Source organism: Chelonoidis abingdonii, chromosome 1 (assembly GCF_003597395.2).
Source record: "Chelonoidis abingdonii isolate Lonesome George chromosome 1, CheloAbing_2.0, whole genome shotgun sequence".
NCBI classification, from domain to species: domain Eukaryota; kingdom Metazoa; phylum Chordata; order Testudines; family Testudinidae; genus Chelonoidis; species Chelonoidis abingdonii.
The window spans coordinates 32,078,723-32,095,764 of NC_133769.1; the positions used below are offsets into that span (position 1 = coordinate 32,078,723).

The window sequence follows — 17,042 nt, forward strand, 5'->3', positions numbered from 1 at the left end:
AGGACAGGAAAAAGGCTATGAATGAGGTAAGGGAAAGGCTGGAACAAGACTGGGGTCAGGGCTGTCAAGAGAGTAATTACATTTGTGGACATAAGTGTTGAGCAGCCAGTGACCTGCTGCTGAGCAGACCTGCTGGCTCCCTTCAGCCAATCAGGCAGTCCTACCACAACCCAGAGACTGGGATGGCTAGGCCTCAGGCTCAGTTGAAGGAGCTAATTCCTGACACTTGATCAGAGTAATGCTGGACAATAGAGCAGCAGTGTATTCTTTAAATCTCCAAGGAGGAGAAAGATCCTAGCCTTATGCTTAGAATCCATAAAACTTTGGAATAGGTGCACTGCATAAAGATATCTACTGGGATCGCAGAATAACATAGTGGACTCCTTGATTAGTGTTTCTGTCATGATCACAAGTGGGTGCTGAACAATGCAGTATTTCAGAAGATTTGTCTTAACTGGGGCTCACCAGAGAGAGATCTCTATGTTGACACCATCCTATATGAAGTCCCAAAGGTTATGCTTGAAAGGAGGGCAGAGTTGCAAGTTGTTGGGAGATGCTGTCCTTACCTCTTGGCCTTGAATATTACTATATTCTTATCTCCCATCTCTGTTGCTCCTCAAGGCCCTGAGCAAGAGAGACTAGTGGCCATCCTCATAGTGCCATCCTGGCCAAAAACAGATATGGTTCCCAGTCCCTGCAACTGCCTCTCTGCCTTCCTCTTACAGCAGACCTCCTCACCCAGAAATCAGGAGCTATGACTCACCCAACCTCATTAATTCACCTCAAAGCCTGACTCCGAGATGGCTCTCTCCATGCAGAACTGGTCATCAGTAGAAAACCCATCACAAGGAAAACTTACCAGCAGACATGGAAACATTTTTAAGCCTGGTGTAATCCATACTTCCTCTTGAGTTTCACCTTACACCCATTCTTTATTTCCTGCTGAATCTAAACCCCCTGGGTTTATCACTTAGCTCAAAGTTCATTTGCCTGCCATTACAACCTTTTACTCTCCACAACTCTCCCTTTTTTTGTCTCTGCTCACTGTGAGATTCCTTAAGGGTCTGTTTAACCTTTTTTTCTGTTACTTCTGGATAATGGCAACATTTTGCTGGGGACCAAAAGATTGAAAATCAGCAGAATCAAAGGTAGTTGGCTTTTGAGTTCTGGCCTTTTCTGTAGCCTCTTTGATTTCCATCAGCTTTACTGTAGAAACTGGGAAGTTGTGCATCATGTCAATGGATTTGGTGTCCTAATCCCCTTGCTGATGTTGGGTATATATGTCTTGCTCAGGGTGCCAGCTAACACTGGTACAATAATTTGTCCTGGACAATATCTGAACTCTACTTGGCAGTGCTTGAGGTGCAGCATCAACACTAAAAAGGCATTATTGTCTCCAGGGGTTTATCTGATTTCACTGTTACTTGGGGGCCATATGTGTACTGATGGTATTGCTCCACTCCAAATACCACAGTCAGAAGCTCTTTTCTATTTGGGCATACACCTGTTCAGTCTCTTATGGGGCTCTACTGCCATAAGTGACTGAATGCTCCTGCAAAAGAGCTATGCCCAATCCTTTATCTAGTGTGTTACACTGAACTGTCACTGGCATTCCTGGCTGGTAGTGCTTCAGGATAGGTGTCTGTTATCATTTGTTTCATATGCCAAATACTTGTTGTTGGGGACCATCCCAGTCCCACTCAACATCATCCTAGTGAGCTGACATCTTGGTTCCGCTACTGAAGCCAGGAGTGTACAGAACTTGGTCAGAAAATTTATCATTCCTATGAAGTGCTGTAACCCTTTCACATTCACTGGAGCGGGCATATCTCTGATTGTGTTGATCTTGTTGGGATCTGCTTTTGTCCCTCTGCTATGAGCAGATATCCAATGTATGTCAGCTCATGCTGTCTGAATACCATTTTTTCTGGGTTCAGTTTTATGTTCCTCCTGTATCCCTATATAAAAGCCTGTAGTTTTCTGCTGTTGTCTGATTCAGCTTCTGTATAATTACTCCCTTCACTACAATGAGGCTATCATCTGCCATTATTACCCAAGCAGTGGGTCTTCTCTGAAACACCTCTGGTGCTGACCTTATGCCCATCAACAAGCAGAGCCATTTGTAGTGACCAAATGGCGTTGCAAAGGTTGTCAACATGCTGGACTCATTATCCAGGTTTATGTGCCAAACCCATTCCTCACATTAGCTGATAAAGAGTCTGGCTTTGGGAAGTCCTGGCAAGATGCTGATATTCACTGCCCACAATTGATAACATCTTTTCAGAGTTTGGTTCAGTGTCTCTGTCTGTGCAGAAGCATAATATGTCTGATTCTTTGCTCCACCATGCTGTTTATCCAGGCTGTATTGGCCTTTGCAGGTGCTGAGATACTCCTACTCCGCAGACTTTAGAGCTCCTTGAGTACTGACTTACAAAGTGCCACTGGTATTTTCCTTCATGGGAAGCATGCAGGTTCCATTTGTGGTCTACTTTCAATTGCAGCTTTCCTTCAAGGCACCCATTGCCTTTGAAAACTTCTCCATATGCTTTTAAAATAGTCTCTATTGTCCATGAGACTCCTCTTTTTGTTTCTTGTACTGCAGCTATAGAATTCTGATGCTACACTCTGATCAGATCCATGACTTGTATGAATGTATTCCCCAATGAGGTCTGTGGATCTTACCATCCATGACCACAAACTTCAGTTGATACTATCTTATTTTTGGGTTAGTTACTATGAGGTCACAGTTTTTCTCTGAGCTGCATTATGCCCTCATTGTACATTATTAGAGCGTGCCTGCCCTTTGTAATGGTTGTTTTCAAGTTCAGTTCACACCAAGGAATTGCATTGCAGGAGACCCTGCTATCCAGCTGAAATTGCAAAGGGTGTTTCCCTATTAACAATGCATGGATGGAGGGAGGTATCTTCCCTTGTTGCTTTCCTGTCCCAACAGCTTGAACCTGATATGTTGGTAGACTCAAAAAGAGAGTAATGATGTCATCATCGCAGACTACACTGCCCAAATCTGGGAGTCTGTCAAATCCCCAAAATTCCATGTAGCAGCCAGGGTCTATTCTGTCCCTTCAGATTGATCTCTGTTGAAAAACGTGTGCTGCTCAGTTTTGTTCTGTTTTGGGGAGCAGTAGTTACCCATGGCTCCCAGGACTGCTGTAAGGCTTAAGGCAGTCATGAGTTCAAAATGGTGCAGACCTCTCTGCCTTGTTACGTAGTAAGGTCAAATAATAGTTTTACTTTGCTGCTGTTTTTGTCTTCCTGCATGTCCATGGTCTGTGTACAGTTCAAACTCCTCGTTCCACTGGGTCCATTGCTGAGCTAGGTTTGTGTGTCTAAATCCAAGGCTGGGGGGGGTGTGTGGTTCAGAGTGAGTTCCATGGCTCATGCTGCCAGCTGCTTCACTTCAGAGAACTAACAGCTCTGGCACTGCCATAGGGTTGCCAGGTATTTGGTTTTTGGCCCCAGCCCAGAGACCATACCTGTCTCATACCCCAACCCCATATCTCAACCTGCAACCCACTCCCACAATCTGAACCCTTCAACCCCAGCCCGGAGTCCCCCTCCCCATCCCAAACCCATCATCCCCGGCCCACCCCAGAGCCCTAACCCCAGCCGGAGCTCTAACCCCACGCACCAGCCTGGAGTCCCCTCCCGCATTCCAAACCCCTTGGCCCCACCACCCAGTCCGGAGCCCCCTTCTGCACCTCCAGCCAGAGCCCTCACCCCCCCTAAACCTCTTCCTCAGCCCAGAGCCCTCTCCCACAGTCCGAATCCCTTGGCCCCAGCTTGGAGCCCCTTCAGCACCACAAACCCTTGATCCCTGGCCCCAAGCCAGAGCCCAAGCGACGGAGGGAGGGGGGATGGAGTGAACGGGGGGGGGGGCGAGGCCTCAGGGAGTGTGTTCAGTTTTCTGCAGTTAGAAAGTTGGCAACCCGACATTGCCACCATGTTTCATTACCAAAGACTGAAACGGAATGTAGGTTAAATTGAGCAAGTGGAACTTCTTCCTATGCGCTGCGCTGTCCATGTGGCTGAGCTGCTTCCAGCCTATCTCAACTCATTCCACCAGGTGTCCTGTTCATAATAGTCCCCCCAGGGAACATGGGCCTTCGACTCTAATTTCATGGATCATGATACACTAACAACACAGGAATTCAAATTTTCAAAAAAATTTTTATTGTAGCATTGTAACTGAGAATTTAAACCCCAGAGGTGAAGAAAATCAAAGTTTTGATTTCTGCAACCAGAACTTACTTACATGACATATAAAATGTAAACCTAAATATTAATACTATTTGCAGAGCACATTAATTACTACTTCTCTTCAGGGGAAATAAGTTGCAGTTGATGGAACCTTGCAGTGGTGCATAAATGTATTTTTCATCAAGTACTCTGTGTGTGTGTGTGTGTGTGTGTGTGTGTGTGTGTGTAAAATAAGTGTGTTTTATATAGTGCTTTTAAATGTTAAGTGCCAGAAGTTATGCTCCTAAGTTCATATTTAGGCACCTGCTTGATTTTTATTATATTTTATTTTATTTTATTTTATTTTTTTAAGCGCCCAACAGCTACCATTGAGGTCAATATGCATACTGATCTCATCGAAATTGCAAAACAGACACTAGTAACATAGCCTAGTTTCCAAGGTCAGTAACCACAGAACCTCACTTTACCTAGTATCATGCCTATGGAAGTAAGTTTACCTTTTATTTGAATGTAGAGAAGTCATATATTTTAAAATTTTAAGTCTACTATTACTGAATATATTTATTGTATATCTCTCATTAGACATTTCTGAAAGATAAATTAACAGTTATATTGTCACTACTTCCATGTGAATTTCAGGTGTTTCATAGGACTGTAACCTTGTATTTATGGAGTGATTCCTGAGTGGTGTCAAGCATCTATAGTTTCTACTGAAGTCAACTGAAACTTTTTAAAAGGGAATTGTGGGTGGTTGTTTCAGGCTCTTTTTCCTATTTAGTTATTCGTATCACACATGGATGTTTTGAGACAACAGGTCCTTCCGTATGTTATACCTTATTTAAACATGTATAAAAATATTGTTGAACCTATATAACAGTGTTTTAGGGTACAATGACATTTTTGAAACTTTGCATCTAATGACTATATTTATTTGTGATTGTTATATTTATTTGTGCAGCGTGTCTTAATGAATGATTCTTGTGCCAATAGTTATATTGAGGAGAACTGCAATCACTCTATTTAATATGAATATTGTTTTCTATCTAAATTACTTACTTATTAAAGGAATTAAACCACTATATGTCTTCACTTGTCAATTTGTAAAACTGAGTTAGGTCTTTCTCATAACCTGTGGTATAGAATTTAGGGGAATAGATGCCATGGAATGGTAACCTCTTGTCTTGAAGTGAGATGAGTTTTGAAATGTGATTTGGTTTCCAGTATGCATAGTAGCCTTACCAGAATAAAAAATGAAGTATTCATCGTTAAAGGGACACTTTCCTCTAGTTGAAGTCACAGTGACATCTCTGAGGTTGCATAAGGTACAAATCACTGTAGAATTCAGTCTACTGTGTTATAGTTTGGTTGGGGGGGGGAGTCTTATAGATATGCTCATTTATACTTTATTTTTATTTAAATTACATTTATTGATGAGATTAATAATTTACAAAGCAGTAGATGCAACATTTTGTGCTCTGCTTTTGTAAATTAAACCTAATCTTTACTCTCAGGGTACCCAGAAATCACTGATGTTACTGGTGCACAAAATAGTCATCAGAAAGCAAAGTTATATTTCAGGTTTATTTGAAAATAAAGGACAAAAAATCAGGCAAGGGAGAATTGTTGCTAGAAAATACGATTTAAGTTTCTAAGAAAGTATTACAAGAATTAAAAGTTTAATTTTTAATGTAAAAAGAGTTTTCAGTTACTCTTTTACTTTAAAATTAGAAATACAGTAGTATGTACAGTATATAATGCAACACGTCCCAGGTTTTTAGTGTACCTAATTTTATATCAAATATAAGTAAAGTCTGACTTATGAATCATTGTGTAATGCCACAGCAATATTTGTCAGAATATAAATGCATATACAGATAAAGCTCAATAATGTAAAACAGGATAAATGTGTTTTAGGAAAGTTCAAAGACTGGATCAATGAAAAAACAGGATGTATGTGTCTTAAGACTTTTTTTCTTGCTTTTCAGGATTTTTTGGGACAAGTGTTTTGTACACTAGGTGAGATAGTTGGATCACAGGGAAGCAGACTGGAAAAGGCAATTGTGTAAGTGCATCATTCTTGATTCTTGGATAAATAAGCATTGCCTCATAAGGTGTGGTCATTTCTATTAATTTATAGAGGTACTTTACCATATGCATTGTGGAAGACAGTGTCTTGGAGAAAATAAATTGATAGGTAACGCAAATAATTTTCCATTATAGATTTTTATTTTATTTCTTTTCTGTTTCAGGTAATTATCAAATGAACTGATGATGTATTTAAATATCTTGTCTCCTTTCTTTGTTCTCAACTCTTTTAACTACATTCAGTTTATTCCCCTTAGCAAATTTAGGTTTAGAAATGGTTCACTATAGAAACAGCTTTGATTATGGTCTTAATTGTCTTAGGTATTGAAAAAAAAAAACCTAGAAAAAAGTTAAAAATAGTTGTTTAACTTTTAATTCTTAGTACTTAGTTCATCATTAGGCTTACTTTTCCATTTTTAATTAATTAGACTTTTCTCTAAACAAACACGGGGAGAAGCCTGTCTTTCTCTTTCATTGAAATAAAAAAGAAAGAGAGAAAATGAAAATGCCGGGCTCTCCAGCTTTTAAGATGCACTTTGTGCAACGATGCTATGACTGTCTCCAATGTGCGCTCACAAGGTGTCCTTTCCTCAAAAATGTGCCCACTGCAGCAACCTCAAAGCCAGAGTGAGGAAGGATAGAGATCTCCAACTCAATATGATTCTTATGGAGAAATCCCTAATGCCGCCCCCTGATCCTGGAAAAAACCCATTGAGGGACTCTCAGAGTGGATTTGATTTAAATATGATTTAAATCACTAGTCAGGAAGACTCTATTTAATCATGGATTTCTACATAAAAGTGCATTCTTGCTGGTTGTTATAACCTTAATACATATTCTTCACAACTAAGAGATGTAAGTTTCATTTTTAGAAGGTACATGCTATACATTTTTAAAGTGATTTATTTTGAAAACTTTTCAGATTAGTTTTACAGCTGTATCAGAAAATGAATGATTGTTTGGTTATTTCATTTAGCAAAGGGGTAATTGAAGCAGATAGTTCACCTCCCAATGACTTCATAATTATCTCCAATTCAACAGGTTAATCGTTAATATTTGGAGGATTTTCTTGCCACGCTGTATTAGGAGGAGAACATCACCAGACAGACATTTAAATTGTTTTCTTAAACTAAAAGAACAATGTTGTATTCTGAATGTTTTTCTTTGACAGCAAACATATCTTTTAACAAAACAAGCATTTGAATTTAGTTAATCATTCAAGTGTTTTAAAATCAGGTTTGTTTTTGTTAAAATTGTTTTTAACTAAAATATCTAAATGAAATATTTAAAAAATAATAATTAATCCACTATGTCTGCCAGGTCAACATGAGAAACTTAAAATATTGGCTTCTGCAGCTAACTCAGTCGTCTTCACTTTCACCTTTCCTGTTCGTTCATAATCTGGAAAAGAAAAACAAGCTTTCCTGCTTTTTCAAAAAAATTCTTAATTTGGAATGAATTAGTCCATAGAAAGAAAATATTCTTTCTACATTGGCAGAAGAAGCTACTGCTGTTAAAAGTCTCTGAATCCAAGTGCTTAAGTGACTTCCACCAGGCCGGTGCGACTTTCTTTACAACATCATCAGCAAACATATATTTCTTGAATGGTTCACCCTTAGCTCTGAAGTTTATTATAGTTGGCATTATGGAGGGATGATTGCTGGATGTCCATGTCATAGCCAACTCCTCTTCTTCAGCAGTTAAGGTTTGACCCTGGTACCGATTGAGAATATTTGCAAGAAAATGAGCTGTAGATGATGCTTGTCCTATTTGTTTTTTTAATACTTGTAATTTAACTCTGTCATTGCATAGTTCTCTTTTTAAGATTTCACTCAGTTCCTTCCAAATTTCAACAGCATCAGCAATAAAACAGCTTTTTTCCTGTGTTTTGTTCAAGGCTACAGAAATAGGCTTCAGCGTACTCAGCATGTGTTCAACATTTCTCTGAAGCCCAATGTTGAGAACTTTGGCTGTGATCATGCCATCTGTTTTTTTCACGTTTTTGTTCACAAATTGTCATCAGATTAGGCCAATCTTGACATAGTACTCAAAACAGTTCACTACTGAGTTCCATCGCACGTCTTATGAGAGAGTCAGCTTGGTTCCTCCCACTTTTTTCAGAGCAGCTGCTGCAAAGTGGTTGTTACGGGAGTGTTTTGCAATTTCAACATTAGTCTTTATTTCTGGAACACTGAAGTCTTTGACTAGGAGGTGCATCAAATGAGCACTGCAACTGTATCTTGTTAGCTTGGGACTCTTTTTACTCTCTAAATAATGTCTTCTAATCTTGGATACATTTGCAGCATTGTCTGTGACCAAGCTGTGTACTAGACATTTTAATTTTTTGCAGAGTTTGTTATAGCTTTTACTGCTACTTCTTGTAAGTATTTTGCTGTGTGTGCATTTCCTAATGTATCAATTGTTTCTGTAAGGAAGATACTCCCTTCTTCTGTTGTCACACATACAACAGGATCATTGTGGACATTGCTCCACCCATCAAGACTCAGATTAACAATTTTACCCTCTAAACCTTTTGCACACTGCTCAATTTCTCTTTCATACACTCTATCCAGCAATTTCCCTGTGACTTCTGCTCTGTTGAGTGGACTGTATCCTGGTCTTAATGACTGAACCATGTTAATGTAATGTGGGTACTCAATCCTAAGGAAAGGCGAGTTTATTGCATGGACAAGCCGGGCAGTTTTTTCATCAATTACCTTTTTGTAATCTGCTGATTCTTATCACAAACCTATCTATGGTTATTTTTGGACGATGGAGATTTTTTTTTTTTTCCTTTTTGCTACAGGTGATATACTGTGACATACATGATGTGACTGAAACACTGTCATTGGTAGATAACTCTGAAACTATAGAAAATGATGGTGATCTTGAAGGTGGATAGTCTTCAGAATCCTGTATGTTGAGGATGGATTCTCCTAAACAAAATAAGTCAATGCAGTTATTTAATTATTATTACCATAGTGCTCATTTAATATTACTCATTGCATTCAGTGACACAGTACTATTTTAAAGGTGAAATTTTAAAAGGAAGATTTGCCTGTTTCAACTATTTATTTATTTTTTTATCACAGCTGCATCTAAAATGATAGATTGAGATCTGTGGGGCAGGAACTGGGCTGCCTTAATGGTTTGTAGGATGCCTAGCACAATGGGGGACTCGTACTGATTAAGGTCTTTGGGCACTGCTATAGCATAAGTCAGCTGCTGAGATGCCCGCTGGTGGTAGCTGAAGGGGGCTTAACTGGTGAATGGGACGTTGTTGGAGTACAGATTGATCTCTGTGTTGGCCAGCAGCACAGCCTTCATTCCCCACGAGCTCAGCATCTGTGGGCAGAATTTGAAGCACAGCATGGACACACACCTGTCCTTGAAATTGCAACTGCTAATAAACATGGTGGTTCTTCTTCAAGTGCTTGCTCATGTCGATTCCAAGTAAGTATGTGCATGCCATGTGCACAGTTGCTGAAAGGTTTTCCCCCTAGCAGAACCTGTCGGGTTGGCTCAGGTGCCCCCTGCAGTCATGCCTTCATGGTGCCGCATATAGGACCCTTCCAACCCACCTTCTTCCAGTTTCTTCTTACTGTCAGTAATGGTCATTGGAGCGTTCTCTTTCATTTTTAAGTGATCCCCTAGTGGACTCTTAGTTCCTACCTGTAAATAGTTTAAATAGTTAATAGTTCTTAGTACCCATACGGTAGTTTTTTGAACCCCCTTGTTAGCAGGGTTCTCCTCCCCGTTCCCATCTTACTCTCGGGGCCAGGGCTTTCCTCGTCCCAGAGGTTTAAGCCGTATGGGGTCCGCCCCCTAACAGCCAGCGGTTGGGATTGTCAATACAACCCCCAGGACCTAGGCAGGCTTTTTGAAGATGCACCCAGGGATGACACATCTAAATTCTGTATCCATTACTACCCTTTTTGGCCCGTCTATCTCATTCCTACCATGTGTGGTCCCAAATTATATCGCATGGTAGAACTGCGATATTCCCTTTAATTCAGTTCAACTTCCTCCCTCCCACCCCCCTTCCCTATCCTTCTTTAGGGACCCCTCTCAGGAGCAACTCCTAATACAGGAGGTACAAACCCTCCTATTGGGAGGAGCAGTGGAGGAAGTTCTGTAGGAACTAAGGGGAAGGGGGTTTTACTGCCGATACTTCCTCAGACTGAAAGCCAAAGAAGGTCTCAGACCCATCCTAGACCTGCGCAACCTTAACAGGCTCATGAAGAAACTAAAGTTTTGTATGGTCTCCTTGGGCACCGTCATTCCGTTCCTGGATCCAGGGGATTGGTATGCCACCCTCAACCTGAAGAATGCATACTTCCACATTTCCATAATCCTGCCCAACAGGAGGTTCCTCAGATTCTTAATGGGACACATTCACTACCAATTTGCAGTCCTGGGGTAGTCACCAAATGCATGTCAGTCGTAGCTGCCTTCCTGAGGAAAAGGCAGGTTCCGGTTTTCTCCCATACCTGGATGATTGATTGGTCAAGGTCTGTTCCAGGATGCGAGTGGAACAACAGGTCAGTTTGATAAGGTCCACATTCGACAGATTGGGTCTCTTGCTGAATGTGCAAAAGTTGACTCTAACCCCCTCTCAGAGAATAGAGTTCATAGGGGCGGTGTTAGACTCAAGGCAAGCCAGGGCTTTCCAACCACAGTCCCATTTTCAAGCTATGCACAACATTATACAAGACCTCAGGCAGTATCCTGTGACGACTCCAAGGAATTGCTTAAAACTCGTTTGACACATGGCATCTTGCCCGTACATAGCGCAACGCGCAAGGCTCGGACCTCTCCAGGCCTGGCTAGCATCAGTGTATTGACTGGACAAAGTGGTCACATTCTCACTGTGGGTTCTTGAGACTCTTCAGTGGTGACTCGATCTGCGAATGGTGTGCACAGGGGTCCCTTTCTTCAAATAGCACCCCTTGCTGTGTCTGGTTACCGACTCATCAGCAGTAAGGTGGAGAGCACACGTCAGAGCACAGAACTCAGGGCCTCTGGTCTCCAGCGAAGCTGTTTCTACTCTCAGCTCCCTGATACTGATGTGCAGTTCGTCTGGTATGTCAAACCTTGTAGGCTCATTTGGAAGGCAGATGCATATCAGTGCTGACAGACAATACAATGTTTTATTTAAACAGACAGGGTGGAGCACACTCCTCTCCCCTATGTCAGGAAGCTCTCAAGCTCTGGGACATCTGCATAGCCCACTCAATACTCCTGGAGGATTCCTACCTCCCCGGATCACAGAATGAGCTAGCGGATCATCTCAGCAGATCTTCTCACAATCACAAGTGGTCCATTCACCCGGATGTGGTAAGGAACATTTTCCAATGGTGGGGAGTTCCCCAAATCAACTTTTTTGCCACAAAGAGCAACAGGAAGTGCCTAAAGTTGTGCTCCTTCCTGAATCACAGTCTGGGCTCACTGGCACACATGTTTCTCCTTCCATGGAAGGCCAGCCTGTTCTACACATTCCCACCTATCCCACGCGTTCACAAGGTCCTCCTCAAGATCCACAGAATCAGTGATACTGGTGGTGCCAGCCTGGCCCTGCCAGCATTGGTACACCATGCTGCTGGAGTGATTAGTGCACGCCCTGATCACCCGACTTTAGTTCCAGATCTGATCACCCAGCTTTGTGGCCAGCTCCAGCATCCCAAATCTCACATCTTTCTACCTCATGGTTTAGAAGCTGCATGGTTAAACCAGATAGAGCTCACATGCTCAGATCATGTTAGGGAGGTACTCCTTGGCAGTAAGAAATCATCCACCAGGGCTACCTACGTAGCCAAGTGGAAGAGATTCTCAGTTTGGTGTTTTGCAGAGCCCTACCTCTCCAACGCAGTCTTCAATACCCTTTATCTCGGACCACCTGCTAAATCTGAAGCAGCAGGTTTGTCACTCTCATCAGTAAAGGTTCACCTGGCTGCCATTTCAGCATTCCGTCCAGGAGAGGCAGGCCACTCGGTCTTTGCTAACCTGATGGTTCGGCATTTTCTTAAAGGGCTGGATAGGCTGTACCCACAGGATAGGCAACCGACCCGGCTTGGGACCTTAATCTGGTGTTTTCAAGGCAGATGGGGCCCCCATTCGAGGCATTAGCGACATGTTCACTGCTCTGTCGATCATGGAAGGTAGCTTTCCTGGTCACAATAACTTCAGCTAGAAGGGTGACCAAGCTCAGTGGCCTCACATCTGACCCTCTGTATGTCATCTTTTACAAGGATAAGATGCAACTTTGGCTGCATCTGATCTTTCTCCGTAAGGTCGTCTTGCATTTTCAAGCGAACCAAGACACCTTTCTCCCAGTTTTTTTTTCCCTCAAAGCCTCACCTAACAGCCAGGAGCAGAGGCTCCACTTCCTGGACATTTGGCATGCATTGGCTTTTTATATTGAGCAAACAAAGCTGTTTCATAACTTGAACCAGCTGTTTGTTGTGGTGGACAGGATGAAGGGCCTTCCAGTGTCCTCCCAAAGGATATCATCATAGATCATCCAAGCATGCTGCGATCTGGCAAACATACCTGCCCCCATGCTGAAGGCTCATTCCACTGGGGCTCAGGTTTCCTTGGCGACTTTCCTGGCCCAGATCCCGATTATAGGATGGCAATGTACAATGGCAATGTGGTCCTCGGTCCACATTTTTACCTCTCGTTATGCCATTACCTAGCATGCCAGGAGCGATACAGCATTTGGCAAAGCGGTGCTTCAGTCAGCAATTCCATAAACTCCAACCCCGCCTCCTAGGTAAGGCGTGTGAGTCACCTACTTGGAATAGACATGAGCAAGCACTTGAAGAAGAAAAAAGTTACTTACCTCTCATAATCGTTATTCTTCGAGATGTGTTGCTCATGTTCATTCCAAGACCCACCTGCCTTCATCTTCATCAGAGTAATCCATCAAGAAGGAACTGGAGAGGCGGCAGGTCATCAGGGCAGGGCCGTATACATGGCGTCATGAAGGCGTGACTCCAGGGGGCTCCTAAGCCAACCCTACAGGTACTGCTAGAGGAAAAACCTTCCGTTGATTGTGCACCTACTTGGAATGGACATGAGTAACACACATCTTGAAGAACAACAGTTACAAGAGGTAGGTAACCATTTTTTCTGGACCAGGGATAGGTGAGGGTGCCTCTTGCTTCGTTGAGGGCAAACAGACCTCAAGACCCACCTAGCTGCTCCTAGCCCTCCACCCCTCTGACCCCCCAGGTTCAAACACTCCCTTCTCCTGCCCTGTGTTTTCCCTCTCCTTCCCACTGCTACCAAGGGGGACCCTGTGCTCTCTCTGCTCCCCCCAGCACTGGGGGTCCTCTGCTTCTCCCCCCGATGGGGTATCCTGTGCTCCCACCACCAACAGTGGGGCCCTGTGCTCCTCCCTGCCTACTCACCCCCATCACAGGGTACCTTTTGCACTCACCACCACCACTGGGTACCCTATACTCCTCCTCCCACTCTGACTGACCACCTCTTTGTGTGGCCCACTCCCAGATACCCTGCTCACTGCCTCACAACTATTTGGTTAGGAGGATTGTTACTTGTTATAGGCTCAGCTACTGATTGGTAAAGGCAGACAATGGGGCAGGGTAGGTGAACTAATGTGGCAGAGGAAACTGACCGGAGAACTTCGGCTCCTGGATAAAGGAACCTGACTGCATGGCACTGCAGTGTGCACATGAGCAGACCTCTGGTATGAAACTGGGGGGTGGAGGTGTCAGGTGCCCCCTCTCTTAATGACAATGTCCCTTGTTATAGCATCGTTCTTCTTTTGAGTGGTGTCCCTGTGGGTGCTGGTGTTGGTGCATCCTTGTGCTGGTGATCGGAGATTTCTCGCAGCAGTACTTGGTCAGGGAAGAGTGTACACAGGAGTTGTCTCTTGCAGCCATTGGCATCTCCTGTAGCGCATGCACCCCCGACTGTCCCCTCAGTTCCTTCTCAACCATCCTCGGCTGCAGACAGATCTCCATGGCAGTGCTCTCTCTAATACTTTCTAAAAGAAAAAAAATTACAAGTTACATAGAACTTCTTATTAGTCTATACTTAGTTACATTGTTTAGTTAGTCTTAGTCTATACATAGTTTTGTTAGTTCCTCTTAGAGGGTTTTTCTTTAAAAAAAGACAACTTTTTCTCTGCTTAACTCCCCGTTTGGGAATAGTTTCTACAGTTTACCATTACAATTAACTCCCACCCTTATCTCTAGAGGTGGGAGAGGCTTAACTGCAGTCATGGTGGGCTCAACAGGATTTAGAAAGTGTGACTCCTGACCGATGCCAGTCTCTGACAGCCACACATCCTGCATTCGCTGTCTGGGAGAAACTCATATCCCAGAAATGCTTACATTGCACCAATTAACAACAAGGGCAAGATGTGACAGGAATCTCCACTTGAAAATGTATCTACTGGAGAAATCCCTCCAACCTCCACAAGAGACGTCCTCAGGGGAGTCTCATAAACTGAGATTCCTGAGCTTTGATAAGGCTCTGACTTCCAAAACTCTCAAGAAGTGAGCCTTGACCTCTCCAACAAGCGTGTCTCAGAAAAAGAGAGCTTCACAGTGAGGTCTTTACCCTCACTGCTCCACTCTTCCAGAGTGAGCACTTATGAGGCACCGGGCTCCTCCAGCACCATCCCTTAGCGGACCCCTGCCGAGCCCCAACGCGAGGCACCAGAGTTGAGACGTCAAGTGTCCTCCATGGCACCAACTACCCCACTGCGAGCGCAGCACAGGCAGTGGCACCGTGATCAATGCTACCACTACCGGCACCAGCCCAAGACTTGATTCTGACTAACAAACCAAACCTGGCACTTGTCAGCACTCCAACAGTTGACCGCAACCCCAAGGCAGGACCAGCACAACTCCTGCATACTGAGGACATAGCAGTTTTTCTTCAGCACCGCAGTCTCTACTGCTTGGCACCAAGCACTCCCTGAACTACATATCTCAGTATCATCCTTCATCGCCTGCACCACTCTCCCTCTCCACTATGCATGAAGGAGACGTGCAGGACAACTCCTTCGCCTCTCAACACTCATCCCATCACAGATGAGACCTACATGGAATGCTGTGAAGCCTAAGCCTCATCCCTCTGAGCAATCACAGCCCTAGTATGCACAGCACTGACCTTACCCATTGCCACCTTACCCCATGCAGTGGCCACAATGGGGTCTTTGGCCCACATATCAGAACCCCTATTCTGGTCCCCCTTCCCCAGCAACAAGAAGTTTCAGAGTACACCCATCATTACCACACAGAGAAACCTCTGACCCTCCGCCCTCCTCCCCCGCCCCAAGACAGAGAGAGAAGAGGAAAAGTTAGTATTACAGGCAGATCTAGATGATTCACCACCTGCCCCACACTCATCTTCTGCGCCAGATGAAGCAGTGACACTGTCTGCCCCTACAGCACCAGATGACTTGAAACAGTTCCAAGAACTCTTCAGAAGAGTAGCAAACAGCCAAGAAATTGCCTTACATAAGGTGCAGAAGAAACACCATAGGTTGTTAAAAATCTTACAACCGGCATCATCGACCAAGATTGCCCTCCTTGTGCATGAGGCTATAATGGAGCCTGTGGAGGTAATATGGCAAACACCAGCATCAACACCACCCACCAACAAGGGCTGACAGAAAATACTTTGTTCCAGCCAAAAGCATGGAATTTTTGTTTTCACACCCTCAAGCCTGGTCTCTGATAGTAGAGGCTGCTAATCAGTACAGTAAATATCCTCATTTCTGCTCCTCACTGCCAGGTAAAGAACACAAGAAACTGAACCTCTTTGGACGGAAAGTTTGCTCGTCAGCCACTTTTCTGCTTAGAGTTACCAACTATTCTGCTCAACTAGCATATTATGACTACTCTAACTATAGTAAAATATAAGAGCTCATGGAGGACCTTCCCAAGCATAAACGTCCTCAACTCTATGCCATTATCAACGAGGGTCAGTTATAGACTCATAGACTCATAGGTCAGAAGGGACCAACATGATCATCTAGTCTGACCTCCTGCACAAAGCAGGCCACAGAACCTTACCCAGTTAATAGCCCGCACAGCACTGCAAGCCTCAACGAATGTAGTGGACGCAGCTGCCTGAACTACCACAACAGCTGTGGTTATGAGAAGAACATCATGGTTGCAGGCTTCAGGAATTCCAAAAGAACTACAAGTAATAGTGGAGGACCTCTCCTTCGACAGAGATAAACTATTCTAGTCTCAAACAAACAACTTCCTCTATACCATGAAGGCCTCCTGAGCGATGCTGTGTACACTAGGCATACACCCACCGCCTGACAAATGCCCTCGCTTTACACCATACCAGAGGTCACAACACACCTCGTTTAACCATCAACAACCACAGTACTTCACTCAGAACAGACCCAAACAACGGGCTCAGAGGTGACAAGCTCCACAGAACTAGGCCTCATCCACGCATCCATCTGCATCTAAGCCACAATTTTGAAGTCTTGGTCGAGGGTATGCATGACCTCCCCACACGTCTAACACCAACAGATACCTCATTCCACACTTTTGGTGGTTCTTCACACTGCACACAGTCAACTTGTGGAACTCCTTGCCTGAGGAGGTTGTGAAGGCTAGGACTATAACAGGGTTTAAAAGAGAACTAGACAAATTCATGAAGGTTAAGTCCATTAATGGCTATTAGCCAAGATGGGTAAGGAATGGTGTCCCTAGCCTCTGTTTGTCAGAGGGTGGAGATGG

General features: G+C 43.7%; 1 protein-coding gene and 1 long non-coding RNA gene across 2 annotated transcripts in view; one reads left to right on the plus strand and one right to left on the minus strand.

Annotated features, from left to right (window-relative positions):
* CPNE8 (copine 8) overlaps positions 1-17,042 on the plus strand; it is a 246,775-nt gene that overhangs the window by 56,144 nt on the left and 173,589 nt on the right. The window contains 1 exon segment of the mRNA XM_075064967.1: positions 6,204-6,280. Within this exon segment, the coding sequence (XP_074921068.1) occupies positions 6,204-6,280 (77 nt within the window).
* LOC142046736 (uncharacterized) overlaps positions 1-17,042 on the minus strand; it is a 471,037-nt gene that overhangs the window by 21,429 nt on the left and 432,566 nt on the right. The gene's annotated exons all lie outside the window — the stretch shown is intronic.